Source organism: Geotrypetes seraphini, chromosome 11, assembly GCF_902459505.1.
Source record: "Geotrypetes seraphini chromosome 11, aGeoSer1.1, whole genome shotgun sequence".
NCBI classification, from domain to species: Eukaryota; Metazoa; Chordata; class Amphibia; order Gymnophiona; family Dermophiidae; genus Geotrypetes; species Geotrypetes seraphini.
In genome coordinates, this window is record NC_047094.1 from 123348460 (window position 1) to 123365951 (window position 17492).

At 46.7% G+C, this 17492-nt stretch overlaps 1 protein-coding gene across 1 annotated transcript in view; it reads right to left on the bottom strand.

Moving 5' to 3' along the window:
* Positions 1–608: 608 nt before the first annotated feature.
* Positions 609–17492, bottom strand: part of MAG (myelin associated glycoprotein) — a 75787-nt gene continuing 58903 nt past the window's right edge. The window contains exon 11 of the mRNA XM_033962579.1: positions 609–1161. Within this exon, the coding sequence (XP_033818470.1) occupies positions 997–1161 (165 nt within the window). The 3' untranslated portion in view covers positions 609–996. The remainder of the gene's footprint in view (positions 1162–17492) is intronic.

Here is a 17492-nt window from a genome sequence, read left to right on the forward strand (position 1 = left end):
TCTAATCAGCTGGTACTTGTGGTTCAGTATTTTTCATCACTATCGGTCAATTGACAGTGACATTTATAAAACATTAGCAAAGGGCTACATCATGACAAGGTTTCCATCATAGGTTGCATGCCAAATTCAGCCTGCTTCTCAACAGCTACACTTGTATTGGAAGAAAACAAACACCCTTTGTAAACTAAAGTAAAAGTTAGTGTTGATTCCCATCTTCCTGATGGGCTAAAACACAAAGCCCTAATTCCTACAAGTGTTAACCATAATGAATGTTCAAAATATTTTGCTCTAAAAAATGTTATGGAATACAATGATGAAATTTCAGCTTATACTGATGGCAATAATGTCTGGAGAGATCACTGACCATCACTTATTGTCCTGTCTGAGTTATCCCAATGTTGTCCTATCCAGACAAGACATAAATCCACCTACCACTCACTCTAACCTCTCTCCATTACCTCCTCCTCTTCATCCTTAAGCAAGAAAGTTTTAGGAAAACAGAAGAGCCATAAGGACCTGGAAGAGCGCTAAGAGTTTACTTTCTTATTTGTGTATTAAAAGCTCCCTGGCTAGATTTTAATCTGGTATTGAACTTTTTATTTTTCATGTGTTTTGGAGGATTAACCCATGATAAATGGTAGGGTGAAGGGGGTGGTTCCTATAGAAACTCTATTCTACCTCTTAACTTTCTAACTTCTCTTTTATTAGTTATTTCTAAACCACTGTGATATTTCACGAATGGTGACATATGAAGACTTGTAATAAACAAAGACATAAGAAAATGGACCACAAATTCAAGTGGTTCAGCTTTCCGCATTCATGATGGCACAAGAAGGGAAAAGACACTGACAGCCACCAACAATAACCTTTCATACATTTAACTAAAACATCAGTAGTGTTTTTGGAATTTGCCCCGAGCTGTCCCTTCCAAAAGAGGTCTCCAGGAAGAGTAAGAGAAGTCTTTTCAGCTATGCCTGGCCACAGCATCACCGATTCTCACTTTACTCGGATTTCGGCATATTCTGCCAGTTCCTCCGTGGAGGTGTAGCTATCCTTCATACACAGCTTGCTGAAGTCAATGTTGGCATAGCTCACATCCAAATCTGAAAGCCGTTCCCTCTGATTCAATAGCATCTTCTCGGAAATGCTGTGGAACTCATTCTGCAGAAATGGAATGCAACCAGGTTTGAGAATTAACATACTAGAAAATATGTGAGGTCCCTAGCAAACTGCGAACTTAGGTGCATATTTGGAGAAGATCTATTTGTAGTTTTGGATGTCTGAAAACCAGTATTTAGATAACCATGTTGCATGATGTCCTAATACTGATTGTATAAAGGCAGAATATGGACATCTACCATTGCAATACCTCTATGTGGCAAGGGGAAGTGGTGTGGGTGTGTTTTCAGTAGGACTAGGGAGAGGCCCAAAAATGGATTTCCAGTTCCAATTTCAGAAGGGGAAAGGGCATCCATGTTCAAAAAGATATTTGGCACATCCAGGCTACAGAAAGATGCTCTGATTGAGCAGTTCGCCACTGAATGGAGATAAAGGAAGTCACAGCAGGTATTTTTCTGTCTCTGAAGTGCTCACAATTAAAAAAAAAAGAGGAACAAAAATTACAAAAAAGCTGCAATGGGACTTGACCTAGCAATCTCCAGATCTCTGCTCTGGCTCACTGCTAGCTGCTTTAAGAAATAGGCTATTCCTCCACATAGATGACTATGAGGCTCATAATCAAAACTTTGAAATGTCCAAAAACCCACCTAAGTAGGCACTTGAACATCCTAATAGCTGATAATCAAAACCAACTTTCTGGATGTTCAACACCTCTGGACTTCTGACATCACCGGATCCCCCTGATATCCTCCAATACCCCTGTACTTTCTGCTGACAAAGCAGCAGGAGGAAAGTTCACTCCCTCCTGCCTATAGGACCGTGTGCTCAGAATGACGGGCTTCCCTCTCCCAATGTATCCCAAGAAGGCCCATCATCTTGATTCAGTAAACCTACATAGAATCCCATTCCTCATAAAATCTGTGAAAATAGATGCATGTGGTCCTCCTTTGCCAAGAATCACTGACTTGCGTGCTTTTCATTGGATTAATAGTAAAACTTCATTGAACGTCTTGTGGCCTCGATGAACTGATTTGCAAACTATTTTTAATGTCACATATCTGTAATACGGTGAAAGCCAAGATCAAGCAGTCAAGAGTATTTGGCTAACTGCAGGAAAATTAACTTGGCATGAAAGAATATCAGCTTTAGTAACAAACATGTACAACCACGTTAGCCTGCACTAAAACCATTAATGTGCATTACCGTTCCACAGGCCCCATTTTATACAGAGACTTAGGGCTCCTTTTATGAAGCCGCGTTAGCAGCTTTAGCGACTTTCTACCGCGCGCTAACCCCCATGCTAGCCGAAAAACTACCACCTGCTCAAGAGGAGGCGGTAGCGGCTAGTGTGGCCGGCACATTAGCGTGCACTATTATGCGTGTAAAACCGCTAACACAGCTTCGTAAAAGGAGCCGTTAGTTACTGATAACACATTTAATGGCATTTTAACATGCACTAATGTGATGCTGCACATTAGTAACTATTACCTGTGTTTCTTTTACAGGTATTTATTTCTTATGGATCCGATATTCCAGCACTTCTTGTTCATGAAAAATACATATATACAGATCATGATTGGGTAATATGACATAGAGAATCAGAACCTGAAAAATTAATCTTTAAGGACATATACGAAGCAACAGATTTCTGCACATAGTACACAAAGGATAAAAATGCATGAAGTGTGGATCCAAACGCCAGTGATTGCACAAAAAGCTTTGACAATATTAAGTACCACAACACTGTTATCTCTGCACATGGACACAGACAGGACACTGCAATTGATAAAATTACTGAAGGAGACAAAGCAGCATCCACGTCAAATGCACAGATTTCACTGACTAGGGTTGGCAGCTGGTTCCGTGATTCAGAACAGGTCAGTCCATGCCTGGTTTTATTTGCACAGATTTGGGCTTGTCATTTGGCTTGTTTCAGAACAGTGGTTCCCAAGTTGGTCCTGGAGTACCCCCTTGCCAGTCAAATTTTCAGGATATCCACAATGACTATGCATTGACTTGATTTGCATACACTGCCTCCATTACATGCAAATCTCTTTCAGGTATATTCATTGTGGATGTCCTGCAAATCTGCCACTGAAACTTAAAAAGATACCGACATAAAGGCAGAACTAGTCAAAAGGTTCTGAGAGTGGTAACTCGATGACAAAAAACCTCTGTGAATACCAACACAACTTCGACATAAAATAATGCAATAAATGTCAGTGAAATTGGATAACCTCAGTGTGAGGGGTCAGCGAAAGGAGAAATTCTCTGGCGCTTCACACAACAAGGCACCATCATCGGGTACCTCATGTGTGCTTTAAATCAAAAGTGTGAATCAAACCATAGTGAATAACTAGTAAAACACAGGTGAAATAAATCAAAGAGACCACTCTGAGATCCCCCCAGCCAACTCCCCCCAAAAATGACAACGGACTTAGCTGCGAGTAGTCTTCATAGATCATACAGAAGAAGCAGGGGGAAATAGAATCAATGCACCCCTAGATACCAAATCTGACTGACAAGGGAGTACTCTATGACTGACTTGGGAAAAACTGTCTTAGAAAACCAGAGCTTGAAGTCTCTGTAAGTGACTGGGGCCAAAGCTAGACAGGATCAACCCATCCTGCAGAAAACAAAATCATAAAGATTGATCCTTAACTTGGTCTTCCAGTACTCCTTAACCAGTCTGCTTTTCAGGATATTTGTTATAACTATGCATGAGATATATTTGCAAACAATGGAGAAGTAAGAACATAAGAACATAAGCAGTGCCTCCGCCGGGTCAGACCGTAGGTCCATCCTGCCCAGCAGTCCGCTCCCGCGGCGGCCCGAACAGGTCACGACCTGTCTGAATCACTAGAAGGGGCCCCCTTGCCACCTTGGTTTCCCATTGAGTCCTATCTTCCCATCGAAGTCCTAACCCTCCTCATACATATTCATTGTGGATAGCCTGAAATCCAGAATGGCAAAAAGGTGCTTGAGGACTGGATTGACAACCACTTTTATATCAGAACACTACCTGATTGGTTCCTGAGAGCTGCCCATTATTATTGCTGGTTAAAAGTTGGAGTCATCTTCGATTCTGACCTCTCATTTTCTATGAATATCCAACATTATGCTAAGACCTGTCGCTTCTATCTCTTCAATATCACCAAAATTCACCCCTTCCTCTCTGAGTGCACTACCCGGACCCTTGTCCAAGCTCTCGTAACCTCATGCTTAGACTACTGCAATCTACTCCTAACTGGTATCCCTCAGTGTCGCCTCTCCCCCTTGCAATCTGTGCAAAACTCTGCCGCGCGACTCATCTTCTACCAACCTCGCTAAGCTCATGTCACCCCTCTCCTTAAGTCATTTCACAGGCTCCCTATCTGCCATCGTATACAGTTTAAGATCTTATTGCTGACCTACAAGTGTGTTCATTCTGCTGCCCCTCAATATCTCTCCTCTTAACATTGCCCTTCTCCTCCACATCCAATTCCAGATTTCATTCCTTTCATCTAGCTGGCCCCTATGCCTGGAATAAATTACCCAAATTTGTACGTCAAGCCCCTTCCCTTGTTTAAAAACAGACTGAAAACCCACCTTTTTGATATAGCTTTCAATCCTTGACCCTACTCCTCTGCCCTCTAACCCATCCAGCTGATTAACCGTTCCCCTTAACTGTATTCATGACATCTTGTTTGTCTGTCTTGCCTGTTTAGATTGTAAGCTCTTTCGAGCAGGGACTGTTTTCTTACTCTTTGAGACTCTGTACAGTCTGGTAGCGCTATAGAAATAATAGTAGTAGTAAAAGAAATTCACTGAGACTCCATTCCCTTTGATTAATGTTGCTGGTGTAATGCCAGGGGTACCCTTACCTTTTGAAATGGGTGTTACTACAAAATCAGACATGCAATTCAGACTCCAAGGACAAGACTTACAATGCAAGGCTGGAAAGCTCAGATGATATGGAAGTCACTCTCTGCTGTTAATCAGAAAACAGTCTGCTAATTCTGGGGTAACTTTTAAGCCATATTATATCATCCTGTCTAGCCATCCAGTCTGGCCAGTGTGATTTTAGGCTGATTTTCAGTTGAAACTAGTCAGTTAGGTTTGCAGCTGAAAAATATCCTGTTATTTTAGGTTTCTAGGTTTGGGCTGGTGAAATGGCCACAGAGGGGGCAATTCTTTCAAGGGTGCTAAATAGAGAATGACACGGTGGCGGTTTACCCGCGGCCACCGCATTTTAGCCGCGGGTCACCCGCCGAAAACGGGGAAGAAAACTAGCAGTCGCTGCGGCGACGGGGACAAGGCCATTCACCGCCCGCGGGGCGGTGAATGGTCTTGTCCCCCGCAGTGAGGCATGAAGGATCGCGCGGTCCCCGCAGCTCACACCCGCCCGCCCAATCGATTCCAGTGTCCAGCCAGCTCTTTCCCCTCTCCTCACCCCAGTCCGCAGATCCTCCTCCTCGGCGACCCGCACGCTACCAGAGAGCCGCGCACACCCGCCGCTGCTCAGCCTCGATCTTCTGCTCTGACGCAACCGGAAACAGGAAGTTGCAGCAGAGCAGAAGATCGAACACTGAGCAGCCGCGCGTGTGCGGCTCCCTGGGAAAGCGCGCAGGTTGCCGAAAAAGAAAACCCACAAACCAAGGTGAGGAGAAGGGAGAGAGCCGGCCAAACACCAGGATCGACCGGGCAGGCAGGTAGTGGCCGCGGGGACCGTGCGATCGCTAGTGTTCCCGGCTCAAATTGGAAGGAGAGAGTGAAAGGAAAAAGGCTTATATGGATGCAGCGGGGACGGTGACGGGGCGGTGAATGGGATGGCAGTGGCGGTGACGGGGCGGTGAAAGGGATGGCGGTGAGGGTGACGGGGCGGTGAAGGGATCGGCGGTGACGGGGCGGTGCTGAGGATGGTGGGCCGGTGACGGGGCGGTGACGGGGACAGATTTTTTCCCCGTGTCATTCTCTAGTGCTAAACTTAGGTGCCCAAAATCTGTGCACCAAGATAGTATTATATGATAGCATCTGGTTCCCAGATTCAATTATGGAATAGAGTTTACATTGGCATGTGGGTGCCTAATTTTAGATGCCAACATATACCTCTCCTACATGATGTTCAAAGTTGCACACAGAAATTTGAGCATGTGCCCAATTTCTGGCAATGTAATTGAATAACAAGCCAATTAGCACCGATAATTGAGTGCTAATAATCATCAGCACTAATTAGTATAAATTAAAATTTTGCGCTCATTGTTAAGCGTCAAGATCTGTGCATAAATTTTACACATGGATCCAAAAAGGGGACATGTTCATGGGAGGGGCAAAGCTGGATCAGAGGCTTTCCTGGAATTTACGCACAATTTTGTAGACTAAGGGAGATCTGCATGCAATTTAGATGCAAGAATTTGCACCAGGTTTTACTTGGTGTAATTCCTGGTGCCTAAAATTGGGCACGGATCCCAGCCCTACATGCTAACTTGGGTAATTCCATGTCAAGTGGTCCAATTTCAAGAAAGGTCCTCACTCGACATCTTCCGTGGATACAAAAACGTGGCCCAAATGAAGGGGTCTCTAACTCTGGACCTAGTTGAGACCATGCCCAAGAATTTTGGATTTCTTCATTAGAAGGCCCAATATATCCCCTGAAGAAATGTCATCAGTTTCTGAAATGGTTGAGTGGGGAGTTCTGGGCCATATTCTATAAAAAGTGCCCAACTCTGAGCGCCGTTTACAGAATAGTGCTTAGAGTGGCATTTTACCAGCACTGATTGTTTGGCACCATCTATAGAATTTTGGCTATCATGTACAAGGGAGGTAGATATCTTGGCGCCTAAATGTTGGCATCTAATGTTACAAAAACGTGAAACGCTACCTCCACAACCGTGAAAGCGGAGAACAAACAACAAAGGTGACTATTCGATATTCAGTTTCCTTTATTGTTTGACATGACTCGACATGATCGTGTTTCGGCCCAGAAGGGCCTGCCTCAGGAGTCTGGGTAATGATGACGAATCATAAAACATAAGGTTTCATAATCTTCTCAGTGAAATCTCTAGACATCTGATTCTATAATCGAAAGTATTTGCTGCTGTCTCTTGGCCGAAACACGATCATGCCGAGTCATATCAAACAATAAAGGAAATTGAACACCAATTAGTCACCTTTGTTATTAGGCACCCAAATGTTAATTAAGGCTCTATTCTATAATGGAACCTGAGTGTCTATATGCTGCTATATAATACTAGCACATAGATTTTGGCAACCAAATTTAGTACCCTTTATAGATTTTCTCCCTTGATGGCCACATAACCAGTCAAGTTTTTATATACTGCCTACCAAGGTTATCTAAGCTGTTTTACAATCAGGTACTTAAGCATTTTCCCTATCTGTCCTGGTGAGCTCACAATCTATCTAACTAACGTACCTGGGGCTAAGGAGGACTAAGTGACTTGCCCAGGGTCACAAGGAGCAGCGCTGGGTTTGAACCCACAACCCCAGGGTGCTGAGGCTGTAGCTCCAACCACTGTGCCACACAGTCCAATCTTAGGTACATTACAGGCATATAGAATTAGAGAGTGAGTGGTAACTAAAAGTCCACTGCTCTTGCTGCCAGGTTTGGGGGAAAAGGGATGATAGTTGGGAACTCAAGATCCCATTATTATGAATTAGGGTTTGTGTCTGGATATCGGGGTTTGAGTCCAGGACAAGGTTGTAATTCTCTTCCCATGGGAGATTCGGGGGGGGGGGGGGTGAAGGGGGCTGGGAAAGCAAATCTATGCACCCGAGGTTTGAAAGATGAATGGAAAAGAGATGGGAGCTCTAATGAGGGTTGGTGATCACGGTCCAGCGAGAACTCGCAGTGCCAATCAGCTAGCAGTTCTACATGGGCAGGAGCGAAGAAATGTCACTCCTGCCGAGGTTCACTGCTGGACCACCAAAGATTTTAATGGTACACAGGGGAGGCAGAAGGAAGGTAAAAATTCTTAGAATCGGCTGGGACAGAAAGTGGTAGAGATCCCTACTGTCCCGGCACACCGCTGGACCACCAGGACTTATGGCAGGCCCAGTGGAGTCTGCAAGGCATCGGGAGGGAGGGGGACAGGGAACAGAGCTTAGCAGGGCAGGGAGGGAGGGAGGGAGGGAGGAGGGGCTGGATGCAGAGACTGGCAGGGGAGTGAGTGAGTGAGGGGGCTGATGCAGAGACTGGCAGGGGAGGGAGGGAGGGGGCTGGATGCAGAGCCTGGCAGGATAGGGCAAGGCAAGAAACTGTACTTGAATATTACCCCCCCCCCCCCACACCCCCATTTATATTCATGTCAACATTTTTTCCTCTTTTGGGGGGGAATAAAGGTTATATTCAGGTCAGTTTATATTTGAGTATATACGGTAATCATAGCTAGCTAATTTTGCTTCTATATACTAAACTCTCTCTTAATATTGACCAGTTTTTAAAAACCAAATTCAGCGCTCCAGTGAAATTAAGAACCCAACTTTAGCTGCTAAGAGAAGGAAATTTTCAAAAGGAGAGAATTAGCCACTTATCTCCTGAAATTCTCCAGCTAAACCTTTTGAAATCTACCTCCTTCTTCTCCCCTCTCCATCATTTTTTCCTTAGCACTTGCTATATAGGTGACTTTGTCAAATGTGTTGACTATCCATCACCCCAGACATTGATGGATATCACAGCAGCAAACTTGAGCTGTTTCCTGCTGGGAAGAGAAGGGGTTGAAGGAATTTTTGGTGTAGAAAACACCAAGAAACCGGTATCATAGACTTTGTAGTGTTTCTATAGCAGTGAGGTTCCTCAGTTCTGAGCATTCTCTCCATGCATGGATTTCATGTTAAATACACACTAGCAAGCCTCTATACTCACCTGCTCCATCACTTGTCCTCCAGTGAGCAGATCTCATTGGACTGGTGGAGAAGGAAGACCAGTCAGTGATGCAGGGCTCAGATCGGAATATATATTTCTGAAGATAGGTTCCAGTACCATTAGCCCACAACTTCTCAAACCTGGCATAGTGACCTTACTCTAAATCAATCTATAATGAACGTGCCTAAAATATATTTACACACTGAAAACTCAATATATGTAAATTTATTCCAGGCACATTCATTGTGTGTATCCTAAAAACTCAGCTACTATGGGTCTCTAGGCCAGGTTTGGGAAGCCCTGCTTTAGCCTATGTATCTAAAACTCCCTTTCTAAATATTTCACAATGTGCCTTGTTTGTTACACAATGAACAAGTCTGGCTCCTAGCTTAAAGCTTGCGGCTCCTCTTTTCAGGAGGAAGTAGCAATGTCATCGTCAGTTCTTTCTGTGTCCTCTAGATACATTACATTGCATTACTGATTTCTATTCCGCCAATACTTTGCTGTTCAAGGCGGATTACAAAAGAAGTTATCTGGCCATTTCCAGAGGAATTGAAGAGTAGAGCGAGTTGCTTCAGAGAATTGGGATGAGTCTTGCGCTGTTAGTTTGTCTTCAAGGATTTCTTGAATAGGATGGTTTTTATTTCTTTTCTAAACGATTTGTTGTCTGAAGTCGTTATCAGTAAATTGGAGAGTTGGTAGTCTAGTTTTGCTGCTTGAGTGGCTAGAAGGCAATCGTACAGTTTTTTTTCGTTTGACGTCTCTGATTGGGGGATGCGTGAAAGGTTTGTGTGTTCTCCTGTGTCTGGTTGAGGTAGTGTGGATTAGGCGGTTGTTTAGATAGGCTGGCTATCTCCATTTATGGCTTTAAATAGAAGGCAGTAGAATTTGAATTGCACTCTTGCTTGTATTGGGAGCCAGTATGAGTCGAGGTATGCCACTGTGATGTGATCATGTTTCCTCAGGGAATAGATAAGTCTTAGCGCTGTGTTTTGAACTGTTTGTAGTTGTTTTATCATGATTGTGGGGCAGGGGAGATAGAGTATGTTGCAGTAGTCTAGAAGACCTAGGACTAGGGAATGGACCAAGAGCTGACATTGTTTTCAGTGCTGGTTATGCCTTCATTATGAATTTTTACTTCCAATTTCTCTGGAAAAGCAGGACCTACAACCCTAGTACCGGAATATCTTACCTAGATGACCTGACACAATTATTGTTTCCATTGCAGCTTAGCATTTTTATAACACTACCACCTTTATCATAAAGAAACTGATCTCTTATGAGCTATAGGAGCCAACTTTTTAAAAATGATTGCAGGTGTTCGACTCACCACAAATTACCAAGTCTATATAAAGGAAATTAAAGCATGGTAGGTTGTGAACACAACTGGTCAGGCTGTCCTTATCTGAAAAGCAGAGCAGGTGGTGCCACACAGGGAGGACTTGTGGGTAAAAGAAATGCTAGCGGTAGCACTGCTAGTCCCACCATTCTGTCTTCCTCCCCAACCCCAATTTATTACCATAGTTTGCCATCCACTCCCAGCCCATCTCCACCACACTCATGCTATGCCATCCAATCCACCCTGATCCTTCTATAAAACCCATATTCTTCCCCTCCTCACTAGCCCTCAATAGTTCATAGAAACATAGAAAGTTGACGGCAAAAAAGGGCTATAGCCCATCAAGTCTGCCCACTCTACTGACCCCCCCCCCCATTAGGTCTGGGTGCCAGTAGAGTGGGCAGACTTGATGGGCTATAGCTCTTTTCTGCCGTCAACTTTTTATGTGAGAGGGTTACCAGACATCCAGATTTACCCGGACATGTCCTCTTTTCAGAGGACTGTCTGGGCGTCCGGATGGCTTTTCAAAACCCGGTACTTTGTCCAGGTTTTAAAAAGATTCCAGCTCGGGAGAGCATTTGCAGAGGCGGAATGGGGTGTGACTTGGGCAGGGCAGGGTGAAACTGGGCGGGCCTGGAGAAGGGGACATGGGTCTGGATTTTACAATAGCAAAATCTGGTACCCCTACTCAGTGGCGTACCTAGGGTATGTGGCACCCGGGGCCCATCATTTTTTGACACCCCCCCCCCCCCCTCATGTAAAATTTTTTTTTTTTTTTTTTTTTGCAATAACCATGAAATGGAATAAATGGTCAGAATAGAAACAGGCAGTGAAAATTTTCTTTTTTTTTTTTCAAAGTATTTTTATTGAGAATGGCAAAAGGTCCAGACAAGCAACCATGGTCTGTACAGAAACTTATACATTATCAAAAAGAACACAGAATGAGAGTAACAGCAACAACAAGCATGAACAAGCCTCTCCCAAGAGAAAATTGCCAATGAGAGGCATAGCAATACACAACAAAAGGCCAAAACTTGGGGCAAGCAAACAAATCCCACCCCAGAACCCACAAGAATAATAAGCCGGACTAGACCCTCAGCCATATTTTATAATGAAAAAAACCCCCACAAGCAACAACACCCAGACCGCTCACCAGACACACCAATCCGCACAACAAGCACCCAAGAAACACCCAGCCACCACCCAGACAAAACTACCAGACACACCTACCCCACCAAGCCCAGACCCAACCCCCCCTCCCCAGAGAGTGCAAGCGCAAAGTGGACCGTGAAAAGGGCAGCTGCAGAAGTGGAAAGCCCCAGATAAGTAGGTTAGCTAAAGAAAGCCCACAGATAGAAGAAATCAGGATAACAGAAGTTCCAACAAATGCTCCCACAGAAAATTTTCTTTTATTGAACCTCATTTATGTAACCATTATTCCAAACATAACATAACATAAATTATGTCTGAATTGTCATGACATCAGAAGTACATATGGAGTAGTTGCAGGTGATGCTTGGGACAGTTCTGATTATGTTAGTTTGGTTTTATGTGTTTTTTTAATAGAAGGGTTTTTATTTCTTTTTTTAAGGTTTTGTAGTTTGTGGTCGAGGTCAATAGGTTGTAGAGTTGGGGGTCAAGTGTTGCAGCTCGAATGGCTAGGAGGTTGTCGAACAGTTTTTTTCTTTTGACGTTTTTGGTTGGAGGGTGTGTGAATGGTGCGTGAGTTCTCCTATGTCTGTTTGAAGTGGATTGAATTATTTAGCTGAAGAAATTAGTTACCCCCCCCATTCCACACACATTAATTCTCTTCCATTTTTGTTCCCATTATAAAAAAACACTGATAAGTTCCCAGGAAAAAAATACATTAAAATAAGAAGTGAAAACAAAGGCCCCTACAGATGAGAACATAACATAAGAATAGCCTAACTGGGTCACACCAATGGTCCATCATGCCCAGTAGCCCATTCTCATGGTAGCCAATAGTGCTGCCCGATTCAGAGAAAAATATTTCATTCGATCCGATTCACCCTGTTGAATCGATTTTTCGATTAGATTCACTGTTAATGACACCGCTTTTTAAGTTTAAACAAAGTATAACAATAAATTTCACAACAACAATAAATTTCACAAAGTACTTTAAAAAAAAAAAATCACATTTTTCCATTAAAGCAGTTCTGGAGACATTTGCTTGAACAGTCTTTTTTCCCAGTCCATAAGCAAGCAATATGAAAAAGATTTCCTTAATTATCTACTCAAACATTTTTGCTATTTACTTTCATTGTACCTAGACTATTATTCAGTAGAAAAAATTTAGTTTGTTCAATCAAGCAGAACATTCACTCATAGAAGTCCAATGTCCACACAGGATTTGATTGAACAAACAAATTTTTTCTACTGAATAATAGTTTAGGTATACTGAATAGCAAAAATGTTAAAGCCACACAGAAAAGCAGTAAAAGTCAATAGGTTCTCCAAGTGGGAACAACTGAGTGCACCAATCCAGGGCAAGCAGACGCTTCCCCCATGTCTTAATAACAGACAATGGACTTTTCCTCCAGGAATTTGTCCAAACCTTTCTTAAAACCAGCTACGCTATCTACTTTTAACATAACTTCTGGCCACTTCATTTTTAAGCTTAGATCTTTCCTTCCAAACAGAGACCTTGCTAGATGTCAAATACAGCACAAGGTAACTTCACATGGACTTAACTGTGCAGGAAATGAATCTCCTCATACACCCACCATATAGTGCAAAAATGTGCAAAGGTCTGTTTTTTTCTTTCGATCACTACATAGCCTAATGCCACACAAGCAGCGCTGTTACAAACATATTCTGAAGGTCAATGCTAAGGTTGACAAAGTTTCCTTCCTTGGACCAGAAGGAGATACTGACAAACCACTGGAAGAGATTCTAAAACAACTACCCAGAAATAACACCCAAAGACCCACTCAGTGTGTGAACCAGTTGAGTGGAGTGGACTAACTGGGGGTGGAAATGGGCCCAGAGTTTGCTCAGCAGAATTTCCCAGACTACCTCTTCCTCTCAACACACTGACATGCTACCACCACCACCAACACTAGGAACACCTCACCGAGTATGCCAGCAATGCTTATAAACTTTATAAAACACATTATTATATTTTCTTATAAAGCATATATTTTAACTGAACTCAGCCTTGCCATTCACAAAAATAGAAAAGTTCCCATTTCAAGCTGTCTCATGTACACTTTTCAAATCTAACATATTGTAATCACAAAACAGAAAATAAAATTATTTTTTCTACCTTTTGTTCTCTGATCAATATTCAAATCTTGTTGGTCCCAGGCTCTTGTTGTCTTGCTTGCCAGGGTCTCCTTTCTCCGTGCTAACCATCCGTCTGCCATCTCTGTTCTCCCCTTCCGTTTCCCTTCCCTCTCCCGGAGATCTGGCATCTTTCCTTTTTTTTGTCTCCATCCACAGATTCACCTTTTCTCAACTCCCCACCACCCCAGGATCCACCATCTCTCCCTTTCTGTTCCCAACTATCCTCCTATCCAGTATCTCTATCCCCCCTCCACACCATCCCCTGTTTCCAAGTTCTCTCCCTTTCTGTTCCTTCCCTCCCTAAATCCCATTATGCACCATCTCTCTCCCACTCCTCTGTTTTTAGACCCATTATTTCTAACCCCCAAAGTCTGGCATATGCACGTATCTTTGAACCCCCCCTTCCCTCTCTCCCTCTGTGTACTTTTACACCAGGACCCCCCTCCCCCGAAGGTCTGTCCCCCCTCCGAAGGGCTACACCCCACCCCTGAAGACCTGCACCCCCCGAAGGACTTTACCTCCCACCCGAAGGTCTGTCCCCCTCTGAAGGCCTAAACCCCACCCCTGAAGGCCTGCACCCTCCCCGAAGGATTGTACCCCCCACCCGAAGGTCTGTCCCTCCCTGAAGGCCTGCACCCATCCCGAAGGCCTGCACCCACCCCGAATGCCTGCACCCACCCCGAAGGCCTGCACCCACCCCAAAGGCCTGCACCCCCGAAGGCCTGTCCCCCCCCTTGAAGGCCTATCCCCCCTTAAAGGTCTGCCTGTCCCACCCCCTTGTAGGCCTGTCCCCCCTTAAAGGTCTGCCTGTCCCACCCCCTTGTAGGCCTGTCCCCCCCTTGAAGGCCTGACCCCCCCTTGAAGGCCTGCCTGCTTGTCCCCCCTTGAAGGCCTGTCCCCCCCTTGAAGGTTGGCACCCCCCCAAAGGCCTGCACCCCCTTGTAGGCCTGTCCCCCCCTTGAAGGCCTGCCTGCTTGTCCCCCCTTGAAGGCCTGTCCCCCCCCTTGAAGGCCTGCACCCCCCCTTGAAGGTTGGCACCCCCCCAAAGGCCTGCACCCCCTTGAAGGCCTGCACCCCCTTGAAGGTCGGCACCCCCCCTGAAGGCATGCACCCCCCCTGAAGGCCTGTCCCCCCTTGAAGGCCTGTCCCCCCCCTTGTAGGCCTGCACCCCCTTGTAGGCCTGTCCCCCCCCCCCTTGTAGGCCTGTCCCCCCCTTGAAGGCCTGCCTGCCTGTCCCCCCCTTGAAGGCCTGCACCCCCTTGAAGGTCTGCACCCCCCCCCCCCCCGAAGACCTGCACCCCCCCTTGAAGGCCTGCCTGCCTGCCTGTCACCCCCCTCCCCCTTGAAAGTCTGCCTGCCCGCCCGCCCGCCCCACCCTGAAGGCCTGATGCCCCGACCCACCCCGAAGGACCATTCGCCCCCCTGGCCTCCCCGCACTACCTATGAAGCAGCCGCAGCAGGATCGCGACGTCAGCTATATTTGCGCTACTTAGGAGCTGCTTCCTGCGTCGCGGTCCCGCCCCCTCCTCTGACGTCAGAGGAGGGACGGGACCGCGGCGCAGGAAGCAGCGCCCAAGCAGCTGAGGGATTGCTGACGTCGCGATCCTGCTGCGGGCTGCTTCATAGGTGTGCTGGAAGGTCAGTGGGGCGAGCGGTCCTTCGGGCGTGGGGGGGGACTGAGCGGCAAGGCCGGGAACACCCCCTCAGGGCTGGTACCCGGGGCGGCCCGCCCCCCCCCCCCGCACCCCCCTAGGTACGCCACTGCACCGAACCAAACTGATAGAAGGAGAATGAGCTTCTTCAGGGATCTGACCCAGTTCTAATACCTCTCCGTCTCCGTGCCGACCGACCCCCTCAAGGACCGACCCTTGGAAACATGTTTTCAGGCTTGGAATCCAGTTAAAAGGCAATAGACGCTCTGTCTATACCTGGGACCAAACTGAAAGAAATTTGTCCAGCCCTGGCAAGTTCAAACCCAACTCAAACCAAATTCTGCACTCCTGGGGAAGGGGGAGGTTTTGCTTCTGAGAAAGTGCTCCTTAGTACATCAGAATCTCTGTCTGCTTCTTGGCACCAGCACTGGAGAAATAATGAGACGCCCTACTTTCTTTCTGCATGTGAAGCCATCTGGAGGGGGGGGGTGTGTGTTTGTGAGTACCAGAAGGCACTGCGAGGAAGGAACGGGGTATATTAGTAGATCTGTGTGTGATGGAGGGCACTAGGGCCAGCAGGAGTGAGGTACATAGTTAGAGCTGTAGAGGGGGGGGGGGGAGAAGGAGGGTGTCCCTATTGCAAGGGAGGAGTGAGGTTTTCCCTCGCCTTTTCTTCAGTCCTAAAGTTCACATTTTCTGGCTTTGGCTGCCTTCAGCAGTCATGCGACCGGGTAACAAAGCCCCCCTGACCCTGCACGCTGTCTGATTCGGCTGCTGTTGAACAGTTTGCGTGCCGGAACCCTTCTCAGGCTGAGTGGAATTTGGGTTATGAGCTGCAGGGAGTGGTTGTGAATTTCTCCGTGAGAACCTTGTGCATCCTCCTCCAGCTTGAGTTCCGATCCTCCCCGAGGCTGACGTATTTCCTGTTGCCTCAGCTTTCAACAGCAATCTGACCTGGAGGAGGGGAGAACAAGGCCTGGGAATGCATTTATCTGAGTTTGGGGTTTAGGTTTCTGCCACTTGGTGCTGAATGTAAGACGCGCGCACGAGGACGCGCACGCGTAGACGTCCGCACGTAGACGCCCGCACTAGACGTCCCCACGTAGACGTCCGCACTAGACGTCCCCACGTAGACGTCCCCACGTAGACGTCCGCACTAGACGTCCCCACGTAGACGTCCGCACTAGACGTCTAGTGCGGGCGTCTAGTGCGGACGTCTACGTGGGGACGTCTATTGCGGACGTCTATTGCGGACGTCTAGTGGGGACGTCTATTGCGGACGTCTATTGCGGACGTCTAGTGGGGACGTCTATTGCGGGCGTCTAGTGGGGACGTCTATTGCGGACGTCTAGTGGGGACGTCTAGTGCGGGCGTCTAGTGGGGACGTCTAGTGCGGACGTCTATTGCGGACGTCTAGTGGGGACGTCTATTGCGGACGTCTAGTGGGGACGTCTATTGCGGACGTCTAGTGGGGACGTCTATTGCGGGCGTCTAGTGGGGACGTCTATTGCGGGCGTCTAGTGGGGACGTCTAGTGCGGGCGTCTAGTGGGGACGTCTAGTGCGGACGTCTATTGCGGACGTCTAGTGCGGGCGTCTAGTGGGGACGTCTATTGCGGACGTCTAGTGGGGACGTCTATTGCGGACGTCTACGTGGGGACGTCTAGTGCGGACTCAAGCTGGAGGAGGATGCACAAGGTTCTCACGGAGAAATTCACAACCACTCCCTGCAGCTCATAACCCAAATTCCACTCAGCCTGAGAAGGGTTCCGGCACGCAAACTGTTCAACAGCAGCCGAATCAGACAGCGTGCAGGGTCAGGGGGGCTTTGTTACCCGGTCGCATGACTGCTGAAGGCAGCCAAAGCCAGAAAATGTGAACTTTAGGACTGAAGAAAAGGCGAGGGAAAACCTCACTCCTCCCTTGCAATAGGGACACCCTCCTTCTCCCCCCCCCCCCCCCTCTACAGCTCTAACTATGTACCTCACTCCTGCTGGCCCTAGTGCCCTCCATCACACACAGATCTACTAATATACCCCGTTCCTTCCTCGCAGTGCCTTCTGGTACTCACAAACACACCCCCCCCCCTCCAGATGGCTTCACATGCAGAAAGAAAGTAGGGCGTCTCATTATTTCTCCAGTGCTGGTGCCAAGAAGCAGACAGAGATTCTGATGTACTAAGGAGCACTTTCTCAGAAGCAAAACCTCCCCCTTCCC